General features: G+C 45.0%; 2 protein-coding genes across 2 annotated transcripts in view; one reads left to right on the top strand and one right to left on the bottom strand.

The window, feature by feature from the left end:
- tanc2b (tetratricopeptide repeat, ankyrin repeat and coiled-coil containing 2b) overlaps positions 1-12,975 on the top strand; it is a 136,725-nt gene extending 123,750 nt beyond the window's left edge. Inside the window, 6 exon segments of the mRNA XM_064950366.1 lie at positions 5,196-5,328; positions 8,725-8,816; positions 9,073-9,219; positions 9,433-9,533; positions 9,739-10,277; positions 10,280-12,975. Coding sequence (XP_064806438.1) covers positions 5,196-5,328; positions 8,725-8,816; positions 9,073-9,219; positions 9,433-9,533; positions 9,739-10,277; positions 10,280-12,039 — 2,772 coding nt within the window. The 3' untranslated portion in view covers positions 12,040-12,975.
- A 1,683-nt stretch (positions 12,976-14,658) lies between these two features.
- g6pc3 (glucose-6-phosphatase catalytic subunit 3) lies at positions 14,659-19,183 on the bottom strand. The gene is made up of 6 exons (XM_064950368.1): positions 18,832-19,183; positions 18,332-18,438; positions 18,058-18,148; positions 17,777-17,895; positions 17,418-17,559; positions 14,659-17,284 (listed from the first exon to the last, which is right to left on the bottom strand). Exons 1-6 carry the CDS (start codon positions 19,047-19,049, stop codon positions 16,942-16,944), a joined length of 1,020 nt encoding a protein of 339 aa, XP_064806440.1. The 5' UTR covers positions 19,050-19,183; the 3' UTR covers positions 14,659-16,941.
- Between the last annotated feature and the right edge of the window lie 141 nt (positions 19,184-19,324).

Here is a 19,324-nt window from a genome sequence, read left to right on the forward strand (position 1 = left end):
CCCAAACCAGAAACCGTGGATTGATGGCAGCATTCGCATGAAACTGAAAGCGCGAACTACTGCTTTTAATCAGGGCAAGGTGACCGGAAACATGACCGAATACAAACAGTGTAACTATTCCCTCCGCAAGGCAATCAAACAAGCTAAGCGTCAGTATAGAGACAAAGTAGAATCGCAATTCAACGGCTCAGACACAAGAGGTATGTGGCAGGGTCTACAGTCAATCACGGATTACAAAAAGAAAACCAGCCCAGTCACGGACCAGGATGCCTTGCTCCCAGGCAGACTAAATAACTTTTTTGCCCGCTTTGAGGACAATACAGTGCCACTGACACGGCCCGCAACCAAAACATGCGGACTCTTCTTCACTGCAGCCGAGGTGAGTAAAACATTTAAACGTGTTAACCCTCGCAAGGCTGCAGGCCCAGACGGCATCCCCAGCCACGCCCTCAGAGCATGCGCAGACCAGCTGGCTGGTGTGTTTACGTTCATATTCAATCAATCCCTATACCAGTCTGCTGTTCCCACAAGCTTCAAGAGGGCCACCATTGTTCCTGTTCCCAAGAAAGCTAAGGTAACTGAGCTAAACAACTACCGCCCAGTAGCACTCACTTCCGTCATCATGAAGTGCTTTGAGAGACTAGTCAAGGACAATATCACCTCCACCCTACCTGACACCCTAGACCCACTCCAATTTGCTTACCGCCCAAATAGGTCCACAGACGATGCAATCTCAACCACACTGCAAACTGCCCTAACCCATCTGGACAAGAGGAATACCTATGTGAGAATGCTGTTCATCGACTACAGCTCAGCATTTAACACCATAGTACCCTCCAAACTCGTCCTGTGCAACTGGGTACTGGACTTCCTGACTGGCCGCCCCCAGGTAGTGAGGGTAGGTAACAACATCTCCACCCCGCTGATCCTCAACACTGGGGCCCCACAAGGGTGCGTTCTGAGCCCTCTCCTGTACTCCCTGTTCACCCACGACTGCGTGGCCACGCACGCCTCCAACTAAATCATCAAGTTTGCGGACGACACAACAGTGGTAGGCTTGATTACCAACAATGACGAGACGGCCTACAGGGAGGAGGTGAGGGCCCTCGGAGTGTGGTGTCAGGAAAATAACTTCACACTCAACGTCAACAAAACTAAGGAGATGATTGTGGACTTCAGGAAACAGCAGAGGGAACACCCCCCTATCCACATCGATGGAACAGTAGTGGAGAGGGTAGTAAGTTTTAAGTTCCTCGGCGTACACATCACAGACAAACTGAATTGGTCCACCCACACAGACAGCATCGTGAAGAAGGCGCAGCAGCGCCTCTTCAACCTCAGGAGGCTGAAGAAATTCGGCTTGTCACCAAAAGCACTCACAAACTTCTACAGATGCACAATCGAGAGCATCCTGTCGGGCTGTATCACTGCCTGGTACGGCAACTGCTCCGCCCACAACCGTAAGGCTCTCCAGAGGGTAGTGAGGTCTGCACAACGCATCACCGGGGGCAAACTACCTGCCCTCCAGGACACCTACACCACCCGATGTCACAGGAAGGCCATGAAGATCATCAAGGACAACAACCACCCGAGCCACTGCCTGTTCACCCCGCTATCATCCAGAAGGTGAGGTCAGTACAGGTGCATCAAAGCTGGGACCGAGAGACTGAAAAACAGCTTCTATCTCAAGGCCATCAGACTGTTAAACAGCCACCACTAACATTGCTGCCAACATACTGACTGAACTCCAGTCACTTTAATAATGGGAATTGATGTAAAATATATCACTAGCCACTTTAAACAATGCTACTTAATATAATGTTTACATACCCTACATTATTTATCTCATATGTATACGTATATACTGTACTCTATATCATCTACTGCATCTTTATGTAATACATGTATCACTAGCCACTTTAAACTATGCCACTTTGTTTACATACTCATCTCATATGTATATACTGTACCCGATACCATCTACTGCATCTTGCCTATGCTGCTCTGTACCATCACTCATTCATATATCTTTATGTACATATTCTTTATCCCTTTACACTTGTGTGTATAAGGTAGCAGTTTTGGAATTGTTAGCTAGATTACTTGTTGGTTATTACTGCATTGTCGGAACTAGAAGCACAAGCATTTCGCTACACTCGCATTATCATCTGCTAACCAAGGGGATGTGACAAATAAAATTTGATTTGATCTTATGTTTTACCGAGTCGTGGCTAAACGATGACACGGATAATATAGAGCTCAAGGGATTTTCAATGCACCGGCAGCACAGAGAAGCTACGGCTGGTAAGACGAGGGGTGAAGGTGTGTGTCTTTTTGTCAATAACAGCTGGTGCACGATGTCTACTATTAAAGAAGTCTCAAGGTATTGCTCGCCTGAGGTAGTGTACCTTATGATAAGCTGTAGATCACACAATCTACCAAGAGAGTTCTCAACTATATTATTCGTAGCCGTCTATTTACCACCACAGACCGATGCTGGCACGAAGACTGCACTCAACCAACTCTAGGCCATAAGCAAACAAGAAAATACTCACCCAGAAGCGGCACTCCTAGTGGCCTGGGACTATAATGCAGGCAAACTGAAATCAGTTTTACCAAATTTTTACTAGCATTTCACAAGTGCAACCAGAGGGAAAAAAACTTGACCACCTTTACTCCACACACAGAGACGCATACAAAGCTCTCCCTCACCCTCCATTTGGCAAATCTTACCATACATCTATCCTTCTGATTCCTGCTTACAAGCAATAACTAAAGCAAGACGTACCAGTGACTCACTCAATACGGAAGTGGTCAGATGACGCGGATGCTAAGCTACAGGACTGTTTTGCTAGCACAGACTGGAATATGTTCCGGGATTCATCCAATGGCATTGAGGAGTATATCACCTCAGTCATCGGCTTCATCAAAAAGTGCATCGACGACGTCGCCCCCACAGTGACCATACATACATATCCCAACCAGAAGCCATGGATTACAGGCAACATCCACACCCAGCTAAAAGCTAGACCTGCCGCTTTCAAGGAGCGGGACATTAATCCGGACAACTATAAGAAATCCCGCTATGCCCTCAGACGAACCATCAAACAAGCAAAAAGCGTCAATACAGGATTAAGATTGAATCCTCCTACACTGGCTCTGATGCTCGTTGGATGTGGCAGGGCTTGAAAACTATTACAGACTACAAAGGGAAACCCAGACGCGAGCTTGCTTCAATGCAAGCAACACTGAAGCATGCACGAGAGCAACAGCTGTTCAGGATGACTGTGTGATAATGCTCTCGGTAGCCGATGTGAGCAAGACCTTTCAACAGGTCAACATTCACAAAGCCGCGGGTCCAGATGGATTACCAGGACGTGAACTCAATGCATGCGCGGACCAACTGGCAAGTGTCTTCACTGACATTTTCAACCTCTCCCTGACTGAGTCTGTAATGCCTACATATTTCAAGCAGACCACCATAGTCCCTTTGCACAAGGAAGTGAAGGTAACCTGCCTAAATGATTACTGCCCCATAGCACTCACGTCAGTAGACATGAAATGCTTTGAAAGGCTGGTCATGGCTCACATCAACAGCATCCTCCTGGATACCATAGACCCACTCCAATTCGCATACCGCCCCAACAGATCCACAGATGAAGCAACCTCAATCGCACTCCACACTGCCCTTTCCCACCTGGACAAAAGGAGCACCTTTGTGAGAGTGCTGTTCATTGACTACAGCTCAGCGTTCAACACCATAGTTCCCACAAAGCTCATCACTAAACTAAGGACCCTGAGACTAAACACCTTCCTCTGCAACTGGATCCTGGACTTCCTGACGGGCTGCCCCCAGGTGGTAAGGGTAGGCAACAATACATCTGCCACGCTGATCCTCAACACTGGGGTCCTTCAGGGGTGTGTACTTAGTCCCCTCCTGTACTCCCTTTTCACCAACGACTCCAACACCATCATTAAGTTTACTGACGACAACAGTGGTAGGCCTGATCACCGACGACGATGAGACAGCCTATAGGGAGGAGGACAGAGAACTGGCAGTATGGTGCCAGAATAACAACCTCTCCCTCAATGTGAGCAAGACAAAGGAGCAGATTGTGGACTACAGAAAAAGGCGGGCCGAACAGGCCCCCATTAACATCAACGGGGGTGTAATGGAGCTGGTTGAGAGTTTCAAGTTCCTTGGTGTCCACATCACGAATGATCTATCATGGTTCAAACACACCTAGACAGTCATCAAGAGGGCACGACAACACCTTTTTCCCCTCAGGAGATTGAACAGATTTGGCATGGGTCCCCAGATCCTCAAAACATTCTACAGCTGCACCGTAAAGCATCCTGATCGGTTGCATCACCGCCTGGTATGGCAACTGCTCGCCTTCTGACTGTATGGTGCTACAGAGAGTAGTGCGGACGGCCCAGTACATCACTGGGGCCAAGTTTCCTGCAATCCAGGACCTATATAATAGGCGGTGTCAGAGGAAAGCCTATAAAATTGTTAGACACTCCAGTCACCCAAGTGATAGACTCTTTTCTCTGCTTCCGCACGGCGAGTGGTACCGGAGCACCAAATCTAGGACCAAAAGGCTCCTTAACAGCTTCTACCCCCAAGCCATAAGACTGCTGAACAATTAATTAAATGGCCACCGGACTATTACATTGACTCCCCATTTGTTTTGTATACTGCTGCTACTCGCTGTTTATTATCTATGCATAATCACTTCACCCCTACCTACATGTACAAATTACCTCTAACCTGTACCACCTGTATACAGCCTCAGTGTTGTTATGTTATTGTGTTACTTTTTGTAATTTTTAACTTTAGTTTATTTGTTAAATATTTTCTTAACTATTCTTGAACTGCAGTGTTGGTTAAGGGATTGTTAATAAGCATTTCACGGTAAGGTCTACACTTGTTTTATTCGGGCGCATGTGACAAATAAAGTTTGTTTTGATTTGGATGGACAACATTAGGAACAAAAGAGACACACTTGTATTGTAGGTCTTTTGTCTACCCCGATGTGTTCAAGTATAGTTATATTTGTGTATATTTTGCAAGCAGTAACTCTCCCAAATTGTAGTACCATCCTACGATTCTACTCTAATGAATATAATTTGAATCACTACATTTCTCCCTCCTCGCCCCTGTTCCATTCTTCTGCTGTCTGTCCTCTCAGGTCCAGTTTCTAGTGGACCAGGGGGCGATGATAGAGCATGTGGACTACAGTGGGATGCGTCCTCTGGACCGGGCCGTGGGCTGCAGGAACACCTCCGTGGTGGTTGCCCTGCTCAAGAAGGGAGCCAAGATAGGTATGGAGAATGGACTTAGTGTTAGACTGAAGGCCAATAGATTTTGGGCAGAGGCTGTCCAAAAATGCACCCCGAATGGCCCTGGTCAAAGGTAGTGCACTATGTGGGGAATATGGTGCCATTTGAGAAGCAGATAGGACTTGTATGTAGACAGTGAATGAAATACCTCTCCTGGAAAATAACCCATTTCTCTCCACAGTGCAACAGGATATTTTGACTGTTGACAGTTGTATTTATTATTTTACACTTGACTATCTGATATTGAGACACAATACAAAGACTATTCATGCATACAGTCAGATGACACATAAATACAGAATATGCATCCTAAATGGCAACCTATTTCTTATATACTGTACTCGTCAAAAGTTTGTACACATATATTCATTCCAGGGTTTTTCTTTATTTTTACTATGTTCTACACTGTAGAATAATAGTGAAGACATCAAATTATGAAATAACACATATGGAATCATGTTGTAACCAAAAAAGTGTTAAACAAATCAAAATATATTTTGATTACTGCACCTCAGATTGCAGCCCAAATAAATGCTTCGCAGAGTTCCAGTAACAGACACATCTCAACATCAACTTTTCAGAGGAGACTGTGTGAATCAGGCATTCATGGTCGAATTTCTGCAAAGAAACCACTACTAAAGGACACCAATAAGAAGAAGAGACTTACTTGGGCCAAGAAACACGAGCAATGGACATTAGAGTGGTAGAAATCTGTCCTTTGGTCTGATGAGTCCAAATTTGAGATTTTTGGTTCCAACCGCCGTGTCTTTGTGAGAAGCAGAGTAGGCGAACGGACGCTGGTGGTTCCCACCGTGAAGCATGGAGGAGGAGGTGTGATGGTGTGGGGTGCATTGCTGGTGACACTGTCTGTGATTTATTTAGAATTCAAGGCACACTTAACCAGCATGGCTTCCACAGCATTCTGCAGCGATACACCATCCCATCTGGTTTGCGCTTAGTGGGACTATCATTTGTTTTTCAACAAGACAATGACCCAACACACCTCCAGGCTGTGTAAGGGCTATTTGACCAAGAAGGAGAGTGATGGAGTGTTGCATCAGATGACCTGGCCTCCACAATCATCCGACCTCAACCCAAGTGAAATGGTTTGGGATGAGTTGGACCGCATAGTGAAGGAAAAGCAGGCAACAAGTGCTCTGCATATGTGGGAACTCCTTCAAGACGGTTGGAAAAGCATTCCAGGTTAAGCTGGTTGAAAGAATGCCAAGAGTGTGCAAAGATGTCATCAAGGCACAGGGTGGCTACTTTGAAGAATCTCAAATATAAAATATTTTGATTTGTTTAACTATTTTTTGGATACTACATGATTCCATATGTGTTATGTCATAGTTTTGGTGTCTTCGCTATTATTCTACAATGTAGAAAATATTTAAAATAAAATAAAAACTTTGAATGAGTGGGTGTGTCCAAACTTTTGACTGGTACTATAGTACTTTGACCAGAAGTCTCTTTGGAGCTGAGCTAACAGCTAAACCCCCACTGCTACTGTATTGCCCCCCCCCCCGCCCCCACCCCACCCCAACCCCCACCCCGCTGCTGTACCGTACTGCAGCTTTTCTCTGTTCTCTCTGGCTAGTCACTCCTCAGGTCTTTATATCTGTCTTTGTTGTTCTACTGTTACCGTGTATCCTGTATTCTTTCTCTTTCATGTTGTCTCTGTCTCTTCCTCTCTCTCAGCTCTCTGGTTCTTTCTTTTTTTCTATCTCCCTTGTTCCTTCTTTATCTATAGTTCTTTCTTTCTATCTCTCTCTGCTCTCTCGTTCTTTCTCTCTCGACAGGTGGTTAGCACTGGCAGTATGTTTTATTTTCTTCCTGTGTCTCTTTCTTTCTGCTGGGGCACTTACCCCCGCTTCTCACTGCTGCTTTTTCTGTTCCTTCTCTCACACCTCATCTTCCACCACCTCCTTTTTCTCTTTCTGTTTTTTTTCCACTTGTCCTCTCTCTCCCACGCACCTTTTTCTGTTTTTTTCTCCTTTGATTACTCTGGCACGCTGCTCTCCGCCCCCCCCCCCCCTCCCCCAACACTCACTTCCTCCCTCGCTCATGACCTCTCCCTCCCCCTTGATCTCTCTGCGGTACCAGGATGTCAGACGCTGCCCAGTCGGCCCAGAGGTAATCCCAAGGCTGTCGACATCTCACCCCAGCAGGCATTTTGACAGCCCTATCTCTTTCTGTGTTGTTTCTGTGTCGTTATGGTCTAAGTGTCAGCAGACCACTTAGACAGCAGGCTAAGTGTCAGCAAACCCCATACTGAGAAATAACACTCAGGTATTACTATTATCACTGAGGCCGGTTTTCAATCCTATTGTGGGTTATAGGCATTGCAACTTTTAAAGGCAATGTTCCCGCGTTCGTGGAGATCCCATTCACTTTAAACACTGCATATGTTGGCTCAGTCATAATTTGCCTTTAAAAGCTACAATGTCTATAATCCGCGATCAGATTGAATCCCGTCCTAACTATTGCTTGGACTGGTTTTATTTAGAGGTAGATGTTCACATTCCGGTTGGTTAACATATGACAGCATGCCCAGCCTCCAGCATACTACATTGTATCAAGGTGTTTTCTTATTTCCATCTCACAGATGCATGATGAACCCCTCCTATACCTTCACTTGGTAATGATCACCAGGGGCACTGCATGTGTCTGTAATGCCTTTTCTCCACTATCCACAGTTCAGATGATTCTACTGTGCATTGTTCATTCTTCTGAAACGTTCCTCAGTGTCAGCTAGGCCAGTCAGAAGACCTGTTCCTACCTACTTCCTCTACCGTTGCCTCACCCTTGCCCTGGTCTGCAGAGCTCTCCTGTGTCCTGCTTGCCTAGCTGCTATGAGTCTTTTCGTCATGCAAGAAACCCACCAACCTTGTCCTCATCTCTCTAGTCTCTGTGTAAATGGGTTTCAAGTGTTGCTTTCTGCAGAGAGCTATCCTCGTTAGGTTAATTGTCTTGCGTCAGATAGCACGATGATTCCGCTTGCACTGACTGGCGGTTGAGGGACGAGCGTCGCGTAGGAGTGAAGCCACCTGATGTAAGACAATTAGATTGGGAGTGACTCAGTCTCTACCAGCCGCATCATTTTTGTATTTTGCAATCTTTCATATTTCTACCCTTTTGGCTGGGATATTGTCCCTACAGTGTACTCCTCTACCTTGAGCAATAGACTTTAGAAAGAGAATAGCTTCATTTTCTCTGCAGCAGACAGACGTCTGCCTATCTGTCATTCCTGCCATTTTGTTTGTTGTTCTTGTCAGTTGTTGTGTGTTTACTGTGACTCAAAAACAACTCCTACATTCCTTTTCTTTTTATCTTTCCCTGCTTCTCTCACTCCTTTCTTTCTCATCCTGTGTTCTTCAGGTCCAGCCACGTGGGCCATGGCTACCTCCAAACCCGACATCATGATCATCCTACTGAGCAAGCTGATTGAGGAGGGAGACGGCTTCTATAAAGTGAGATCAGGAGGCCTTATCCGAATCTGAGGAAGGACAGTCAACTATTGATGAAAAATATTAATACATACTGTATAAGAAAGAAAATATATCTATACATCAAAGAAATAAAATGTTATCATTATATATTTTATTACACTTTTACAGATATATTTATCCTCAAGTGCTATACAACTTGTTTTGTTTTAATGATCAATAAGACCTATATGTCTGTCTTGTATGAATAACATGTTGTGTGTGTCGGTGTGTTCAAAAGAAAGGGAAAGTTAAGGAGGCAGCACAGCGCTATCAGTACGCCCTCAAAAAGTTCCCCCGTGAAGGCTTCAGTGAGGACCTCAAGACTTTCAGGGAGCTCAAAGTGTCCATCTTCCTCAATCTGTCCCGATGTCGGAGAAAAATGAACGTGAGTTGGCGGGCTCTGACCATGGATGCATCACAAATGGCACCCAAGAGCCCCATGGGTCATCTATAGTATATTATCTATATGTAATAGTGTAAAGTATGGTAAAAGTATAGGTGATAAGCATTATAGTACTGTACCTATAACATTACCTCTGTTTTACCCAGTAATATTCTGTAAGTATCTGACTCATGGATCACTTGTTATTGCTCTCAGGACTTTGGGATGGCTGAGGAGTTTGCTACAAAGGCGCTTGAATTGAAACCAAAATCCTACGAAGCATACTATGCCAGAGCACGTGCCAAGCGTAGTAGCAGGTATTTATTTCCCCTGCACCTCCCTGATATCCATCTACTGTAGAATAGTTTACATACTCCACTCCACCCTCTTCAGCCTCTCATAAAACAGTTTTCCTTCTTTTTTGACCAATTCATTCAAATGTGTTCATTTTCACAGCAGTGTTTTAAAACCTTCCCTCATTTCCAACCCTGTCGTATCTTTCCATCTTGTCTGGATTTGTAGACAGTTCCCTGAGGCCTTGGAGGACCTGAATGAAGCCATGAAGCAGAGCCCCAACCACTGTGAGATCCAGCGCCTCCTGCAGCGAGTAGAGGAGGAGTGTCGACAGCTCACCCAGGAGGAGGAGGATGCACAGAAGCTGGAGCCTCCCCCATCTCCTCCCCCATCGCCTCCCCCAGAGGAGGGAGAGGAGGAGGAGATGTCCCTGTCCTCCCTCCCCCTCCCCCTGGAGCTCCCCCCTCCCCCGGAGCCTCGGCTGGAGGACATGGAGCCGGTCCAGGATCTGTTTGAAGACGAGGACTATCTGGAGCAGGAGCTGGAGGCCATGTCTATGGGGAGTATGGGTTCTATGGGTCTGGCCCTCGAGAGGGAGCCCCGCTCCAACCCCTCCAGTCTGCCTGTCATCCAGAGCCCACCTCTCTCTCCGACCAACCACCACCACCCCTACCATCACCAGGACCAGACCTACTTGTCAGGGGGCTCCCCCATGGGCCAGGCTTACGACTATGGCCACCCCAGCCCCACCTCCATGTCCTCCCCGGCAGCCAGAACTACCAGCCACCGTCGCCCCCCTCCCTCTCCCCCACGCACCACAACTCCCACTATCGACACAGCCCTCCACAGACCTCCCCGGTCCACCAGACCACCTACCACTTCAGCCCCCCGCCCATGGGAGGCAATGGAGGAGTGGGTCAGGGGATGGACCACGGATACCAGAGTCCCCCGCTCTCCCCCCTGCGTCGGGGTGGGGTACAGAGCCAGTACAGAGCCAGCCCCCCGGTGGAGAGTGTGTGTCTATACAGGTCCCAGTCAGGCTCTCCGGTGCGCTACCAGCAGGAGCAGCCTCCACTGTCGAAGATGAGCAGCCAGAGGTCCTTCCAGCTGAGCTCACAGCCCTCCCTGCACCACCAGGCCTCCCTGCACCACCAGGCCTCCCAACACCATGACACCCTCCAGACACACCAGCACCACCAGGCCCAACAGCACCACCAGGCCCAGCTACACCACCAGGTCTCCCTGCACCACCAGGACTCCCTGCACCACCAGGGCCTGCGTCTCCAGCCCTCCATGGCCCAGATTGTTCGCACCAACCAGCCCAGCAACGCATACGGCCAGATGGGCCACCCCATGCGCTACCAGGGGGGCTCCATGGACGTGCCGATGGAGAGCCAGAGCCGGTTGATGTACCAGCCCTCCCTGGATGGTCGCTCCATGCCCCAGTCCAGCCTCTCAGCTGGGGCCCTCTGTCAGCATGGGGGCCGAGGAGGGGTCATAGAGGGCCTGATGAAGGACGAGCTAACCCAGCGCCCCTCCTCTGCCTACCGTGCCAGCAGTGGGGGGGGACAAGGGGGCCAGCTCCAGGGGGGTGTCCGCTATAGCCAGACTCCCCAGATTAGCCGCAGCCAGTCGGCCGCCTACTACCCTGTCGCCAAGCATGAACTGGAGCGTCAGAACAGTGCCATGCCTCAGTGCCAGCTGGGATCGCCAGAGATCGGCCACATGGTGAGGCGGCCCATCAGTGCCACTACCCCGGAGATCAAACCGCACATGTCCACTCCGCGGCCCCTCATCCACTCCCAGAGCGTGGGCCTCCGCTTCTCCCCGTCCAGCAACAACATCTCCACGGGGGGCTCCAGCTGTAATCTAGCCCCAGGCTTCAGGCCTTCCTCTTCCATCCAGGGGATGGAAATCCCGCTGCAGGTGGCCTACGAGGGCTACGAGGGGTACGAGCACTCCTGTAACGATGACATCTCCCCAATCTCGCCGGCCCAGGGAGGTGGTGGGGGGCTTTACCAGGGCGAGGGCACCCGCTCACGGACCACGCCCTTCATGGGCATCATAGACAAGACGGCGCGGACTCACCAGACTCAGTACCTGCAGCAGCCCTCGTCCCAGCGGCCCTGGGCCATGACCTCCATGGACTCTGGCATCAGCCCCACGTCGCCTGGCCAGCTGATCCAGCAGGGCTCGTCCTACAGCCCCCCGACCTCGCTGGGGAACATCGCCTACTACAACAAGACTAACAACGCCCAGAACGGACAACTCCTGGAGGAGGACTACTACCCCCAGCAGCAGCAGTCCTCCCTGGGCAAGCTGGCCAACGGTGGCTCCCGGGGCGGAGGAGGGGACATCCTGGAGAGGGTGAGCCAGGTGCCCACCTATCCAGACGTGAAAGTGGCCAGGACTCTGCCCGTAGCTCAGGCCTACCAGGACAACATGTACCGACAGCTCTCCCGTGACTCTAGGCAGGGCCCCACGTCCCCTATCAAACCAAAGAGACCTTTTGTGGAGTCGAATGTGTGAATGTCCACGGCCGAACTGGGCGTGTGAGTGGGAGGGGAGGAAAGGGGGAGTGGGGAAGTTGAGTTGGGCTGGACACCTTGTCTGACATTGATGAGCACATAATAAAAAGACAGAGTACAGCCCCACTCACACAGAAAGCAGTGTCTACAATAGGCACACACTGGCGGTAGAGGTCTAGTCATACAGTACATAGATACTAAATACTAATACGTGAGAGATTGTATTATTTTGTTGTTAAACTTCAACTCTGCACACATTGAAATAGAAAGATATGACATTGAAAGGTGATGACAGGGCCAGTGCTGATCACACCCAGGGTCAGAGGCCCTAACACTTTTATAGGGGGGGTGGCACAACTTTTACCACCTTTGGGGAGGTCTTGTGTGGGGTGGTGAGAGTAAAATTGGTGGCCCTTACCTTACTGTACCTGTGGACTCTAACCATCTACCATGTTTTATCCTTAAAATACAAAGTGTGCTCTTATTCAAGGTTGCTAGACTCCGTAATTCAATACTAATATGTTCAATACTGTAAATGGAAATTACAACTTGACAGTGCTTAGAGAAAAAAAATATAATATTTATTATTAAGCTATATAATGTATATACGTATAAAAACATAACATAGCTTGCATTTGGATTGTATTATTTCTGTTTTGCCCTGTTGTTAGCCTTTCATCCTACTAGTCATGCAACGACAGGTTTTGAAGATTTATGCTGCACTCATGACATGTCGGCCAGGGAAACGCTGATATTTCAGACTTGGAAACTCATTGTAGAAAAATTATACATGAGTTTCCAACTTGGAAAGTATCAGAATCATCCAAGATGAAGCTCTACACATATAACTTATGATAATTTCAACTCTGAAATAGGAAGTTCCGACAAGCACATTAACGCCCTCAACTACGGCAGGGGAGGGACATTTACAAACTTTAAATTAATGTTATTTTCGTATTTTCGAAATATTGGACTTGTTATGTTTGTGGTATTTTCACTCAACCCTACCACATAACGTTGCCTTTCATTTGAAGTTCAATTGTTACTGCCATGGCCTTCTACAAACATCCTCGAGAGAATAGTTCAACCAATAAATTACTCCTAATAATTGCGCTGCGTTGTACTTGTTGAATGTTATTCGTCTTTCTTCCAACTAGGATAACTTTGCAGTGTTTTAAAGGGGTATAAGAGGTTTAGTTTTGTGAAATATATTTATTTTTTCATTGTGCATAGGTCATTGTCATTGGTTTGAGGACAGAGAAAGTCATACAAATACCAAAGTTTGGAGATGTCCCCCTTCTGAAGTTCATGGTAATAGGAGTATATATAAAAACATAAATCATATACAGAATATAACAATGTGAGGGATATTTGAAGTTTTCTTTGCAATTAAAAACTATTGAACGCAGACACACACACCGACTTGGTACAGGTACCCCGTGTATATAGACATGTTATTGTTACTCATTGGGTATTTATTCCTTGTGTTATAATTGTTCTATTATTTATCTTTCTGCATTTTTGGGAAAGGCCCGTAAGTAAGCATTTCACAGTTAGTCTACACCTGTTGTTTACGAAGCATGTGACAAATAAAATTTGATTTGAAACCACTGTTAAAGACATTTTTCTTTTGTATCTGCATCATATTTGCTTTTCTTTTTTTTACTGAGTTTTCATTCATAAATGTCTGCACTAAATGCCTGTAAAGTTCTTAACTAAGGGTGCACTTTATGTATTTTAATTGCTTTATTTTAGTTGTGATTGTTATTGAATTTGGATGAATGGAGGTCAGGTCAGGTGGAACTTCTTCTGACCAGTGATAATGGATTATTACTGATGACTCATCGTCATAGGAACTCTGATCTGCAAAGTAATGAATGACAACATGAAGAATAAATATGTGTATATCCCCTTCAACCCAACCCCAGATCCCTTCATAGACAGACAGGTCTTGTACACAAATGGCTTGTTTAAAAAAAATCTGTACCACAAGTGGAAATGTTTCTACTTTGCAGTTTCCTTATAGCTACTGTTCAATTATAGTGTGTGTGTGTGTAACCTATTGACTGACAAAGTCAATCAAAAGGCCCCAAATCCAGTGACTAAGCGCTTAACTTGAGTGTCAAGGGAAAGTCCTGGAGAGAAAAATGTAACGCTTGTATTCATGACTAACGTATTTTTATACTTGCCATGTTTAGAGTATAAAAACAATTGGTGTGTGAAAGTACTTCAGTCAGATTGAATGCTCAGTCATTTGCCACTGCTTAATGGACAGCTTACATTTGGGTCTTGTCTGTCATTCAAATGGTTCCCAACCCACAGTATAGCTCATTTGGACAAATTTAAGACCCTACTGTATGTAAGAGGAATTGTACTATTCTTTCGAAAAGGACTTTGACAGACTTTGTTTTTCAACTTTTTATGTAAATGAGTTGGTTGTAAATATTCAGATGCATGTTTGATTATTTTGCCAATCATGATCTCAAACAGAAACACATATAGTGTCCTGAATCTGGCCTGTGTTATACATTCCCGATTTGGGATCAGAGTAATGAAGCTGTTATGCCTGAATATCCTTTTCCTTTCCCTCCAACCAGACACAACGCATAACTCTGAAGCATTCTATTTGTATTATTTTATTGTATTTGCTTGCTGAGCAGAGTTCTTTTGTCTGTAAATGTGAGCTTTAAGAGCGCTGTGATAAGTTGAATTAAAAATAATAAAAAATGGTGTTTTTATCTCATGATAACTGATTGTAATCTGTACAGTCAAACCTATGTATTGAAGAATAACATTTATAAATGGTTACCAACTGAAAAACATCCTGCATGCATGTCATTTATTTGCTTTGATCTTTCAGGTGAATGATATGAATAGCTGCTTATGTAGCATACAGTAATCCTTACATTTTCATTGTCAGATCCTTTTTGATTTCTTTAATGTTACATGCCAAGCATAACATCAACTCCCGCCTGAGGGAACAGCACACTAGCCTACTTGATTATAACAGAGTCATTAATTGATTAGGTTTAACCAGAATGTGGCACCATTTACCTTCACTTACAGATCATTTGTCAATCAAATTGTAACTAAACAAAATGACATATTGCATACATATGTGAAGGAGAAGGTTACACTGCTGGTTACATATCTAAGAAGGAAGAAGGCTACATTGCTAATTACATAGCTTGAAATAACAGACACATAGTAGAAGCTGAGACAAAATAACACCAAAAACATTTGGCCCACAGTTGAAGTCGGAAGTTTACATACACTTAGGTTGGAGTCATTAAAACTCATTTTTCAACCACTCCACAAATGTCTTGTTAAAAAACTATAGTTTTGGCAAGACGGTTAGGACATCTACTTTGTGCATGACAAGTCATTTTCCCAACAATTGTTTACAGACAAATTATTTCACTTATAATACACTGTATCACAATTCCAGTGGGTCAGAAGTTTACATACACTAAGTTGACTGTGCCTTTAAACAGCTTGGAAAATTCCAGAAAATTATGTCATGGCTTTAGAAAATTCAGATAGGCTAATTGACATAATTTGAGTCAATTGGAGGTGTACCTGTGGATGTATTTCAAGGCCTACCTTCAAACTCAGTGCCTCTTTGCTTGACATTATGGGGAAATCAAAATAAATCAGCCAAGACCTCAGAAAAACATTGTAGACCTCCACAAGTCTGGTTCATCCTTGGGAGCAATTTCCAAACGCTTGAAGGTACCACGTTCATCTGTACAAACAATAGTACGCAAGTATAAACACCATGGGACCACACAGCCGTCATACCGCTCAGGAAGGAGCCGCGTTCTGTCTCCTAGAGATGTACGTACTTTGGTGCGAAAGGTGCAAATCAACCACAGAGCAACAGCAAAGGACCTTGTGAAGATGCTGGAGAAAACAGGGACAAACGTATCTATATCCACAGTAAAGCGAGTCCTATATTGACATAACCTGAAAGACCACTCAGCAAGGAAGAAGCCACTGCTCCAAAACCACCATAAAAAAGCCAGACTACGGTTTGCAACTGCACATGGAGACAAAGATCATACTTTTTGGAGAAATGTCCTCTGGTCTGATGAAACAAAAATAGAACAGTTTGGCCATAATGACCATTGTTATGTTTGGAGGAAAAAATGGGGAGGCTTGCAAGCCGAAGAACACCATCCCAACTGTGAAGCACGGGGGTGGCAGCGTCATGTTGTGGGGGTGCTTTGCTGTAGGAGGGACTGGTGCACTTCACAAAATGTATGGCATCAATCCTAAAGAAAATGTATGGGCAGAACTGAAAAAGCGTGTGTGAGCAAGGAGGCCTACAAACCTGACTCAGTTACACCAGCTCTGTCAGGGGGAATGGGCCAAAATTCACCCAACTTATTGTGGGAAGCTTGTGGAAGGCTACCCGAAATGTTTGACCCAAGTTAAACAATTTAAAGGCAATGCTACCAAATACTAATTGAGTGTATGTAAACTTCTGACCCACTTGGCATGTGATGAAAGAAATAAAAGCTGAAATAAATAATTCTCTCTACTATTATTCTGACATTTCACATTCTTAAAATAAAGTGGTGATCCTAACTGACCTAAAACAGGGAATTTTTTTACTAAGATTAAATGTCAGGAATTGTGGAAAAACTGAGTTTAAATGTATTTGGTTAAGGTATATGTAAACTTCTAACTTCAACTGTATATCCTGCAAATGGGCATGATACAATCTTCAATCATCAGCAGAAAAATTGCCATTTAGCATTTGTCTAACAACTTCCTTAGAAGTCAACACCCATAATGCCATCAATTTCCCCATTTATACAGGAGTGTGTATGAAAAGAAAAGTACCTAAAGAAACTTTTCTTTCAGTGTCCAGAGTTGAACTTCCGAGGAATGTGTCATTTTAATCATTTTTCTTTTTGTGTGTAAGGAGGTGTACAAAGCCAGGTACATAGATCATGACCACCTGGGGCACGATGGTAAACTTGATAAAGAAGAGGAAGTAGAAGAGGGGCTGTGGTTGGATTGGTAGAGGCAGTCGATGGACATGGTAGAGAGCCATGGAGCAGAGGGCCAGACACAGGGCACGTGGAGCACAGGGGAGAGTGTACCCACCTGGCTTCCAGTACTGGGCCAGCCCCAGGCCCAGGATAGCACCACAGTCGCGTGTTAGTGAGGAAAACGGGGCTGTGTCCAGCCGAATCCACTCTGAATGGGAGCACCACTTCTTAGCCAACGCAATAGACCTTGGAAATGTTAAACATTATATTAAATGCAATTAGAACTATAGCTGTTATGAGGCAAGCTGCTTTTAAAATAGACAATCACATTCCCCATTTTCTTTATGATATGGGAAAACATTGAGTAGACTAGACTCACCAGGACAAGTCGAAGCCCAGCCATGTCAGTCCTGAGTGGATTAGGAAAGCACTGAGGAGTAGCCCAATGCTGGAACTCACAAAAAACACCAGAGGGCGACCTTCTGGAACCTGACGGCTCAGAACTACCCCAAGAATGAAGCCTGAAGAAAAGAGTTGGGGACACTCACTTCAGAATGAAGATGAAGTTCTAGAATTCTAGAATATTCTAACAAAACTTTGTTAACCTTAGAATAAGTTAGATACAGTAGGTTATACACACCAAATACCGTATTGTACATACATAACTCCCACTACAAAAAACAAATGATTACATCCCCCTGAATAAAGTTCCACAAGACAGTACAGGTAGATTCTGACCTGTCAAAGAGCCAGCTATGACCTGATGGGGGAAGTGTGCCAGGATGAAGATGCGAGAGAAGCCAACTGCCACTAACCCCAGCAGATACAGCACATACGGAACCGCTGATAGCAACATGCTGAAATAGATTGGGGGGGTAAAAACAAATATGGACAATGAAAATGTTTATTTAATAACCATGTCAAACATGCTCACACAGATTTTGCAATACAGATAAAAATGATAAAAAATGATTGCATTTAAAATACAAATAGAGAATATATTTGACTGATGGTCAGACCTGCGTGTGTAGGAGTAGAGAAGAGAACCCAGGGATGAGGCCATCACCCACCACACTGCTGCTGTTACCATTGCATGACCAGATGGACTGCCTGAGAGATGGAGAGGAATAACACCACCGGTCAAATACTGTGGTATTACATTATTACCGATGGTTATAAGTTCACAGTCAGTTTGTCTGGTCAAGTAAATGATGTGACCAATATTTGGATGATTTGTTGCTGTAAATGTACGAGAATACAATATTTTGGAATAATGTATTAAATCTCACTAACCTGGACCTGTTTCACAAGTTGAGGCAAACTGTTGGAGTTTGGGAGGGTTTTTCTCAAATAAACGGGATTCTCCAATCCACCAGAATGGCCTCTCCCCAAAGAGCATCCTGCATTGGAAATAAAATTCAAAATTCAGAATGTACACCACAGAAGGTCAAAATATGTTTGACTTTATACTTACAGCCTCCAACTCGTTAAGGTTCCGACGTTTGTTTTACCGTCGGACCGATAATAGAAAAGGACATGCCACGAATCCAAACGTGTTGCATAAAATATCAGAGATGTATTTGTAAAATGCTCACCATAAATACATGTTTATGCGTTAAAGAATATAAGTGAAACATTGGATTTTTTAAAATAATGACTTTAGATCAGAATAGTTGATTTTCTTAAGAGTTTATCAAGCATTCATCGGACAGTAGAGCTATAGGGCCGAGAGTTCCGGTAAGTTAATTGAACATTTTTAAAAGTATAATAGACCAAATAGACGTTACTCTTACCATTTGAACACTAGATTAAGCCACTCCGAAATAGCAGCCACCCAGACAACAGTAAATCCAGTCCGTCGGTTGAGAAAGTAAGTCAAGGGGAACACGAGAAGGAAGGCAGCTTTGGGATCCCCAATGTGAGTGGCAATCAACCAAAGCTTGTCTTGGCTCTTCGTTCTTTGCTGAAGTGCTTCAGCAATCCAAATACCTTGGGTGTGTATGGCCTCCATAATTAAAGTGAATACACAATATCAAGGATCCAAATAAGATGATATTGTGACGATATTCTGGTTGATGGCGTGATAGTCGGGACAGAAATATTTTGCAGCAGAAGCATTTCTGAATCTTGACAACAGGGGGAGGAATGGGACAAACTTTGCAAGTGCATGTTGATGTTCTGATGGTAAGCATCGAACTGTTGGAATGGTAACTGCATGGAACTGTTCCATCGGTATCAGTCAATGCCTCCCAATCAGAGAGAGAGTGCCTCTCCTTTTTTTTTCTT

Source organism: Oncorhynchus masou, chromosome 31 (assembly GCF_036934945.1).
Source record: "Oncorhynchus masou masou isolate Uvic2021 chromosome 31, UVic_Omas_1.1, whole genome shotgun sequence".
In the NCBI taxonomy this organism is placed as follows: Eukaryota; Metazoa; Chordata; class Actinopteri; order Salmoniformes; family Salmonidae; genus Oncorhynchus; species Oncorhynchus masou.

Coding starts and splice junctions, on each gene's coding strand:
- g6pc3 (XM_064950368.1), bottom strand. CDS start 19,049: ATGGAGGCCATACACACCCAAGGTATTTGGATTGCTGAAGCACTTCAG. Junction 18,439..18,831: donor CTTAATCTAGTGTTCAAATG/GTAAGAGTAACG, acceptor TTTCCAATGCAG/GATGCTCTTTGGGGAGAGGC. Junction 17,896..18,057: donor CTCTACTCCTACACACGCAG/GTCTGACCATCA, acceptor AATCTATTTCAG/CATGTTGCTATCAGCGGTTC.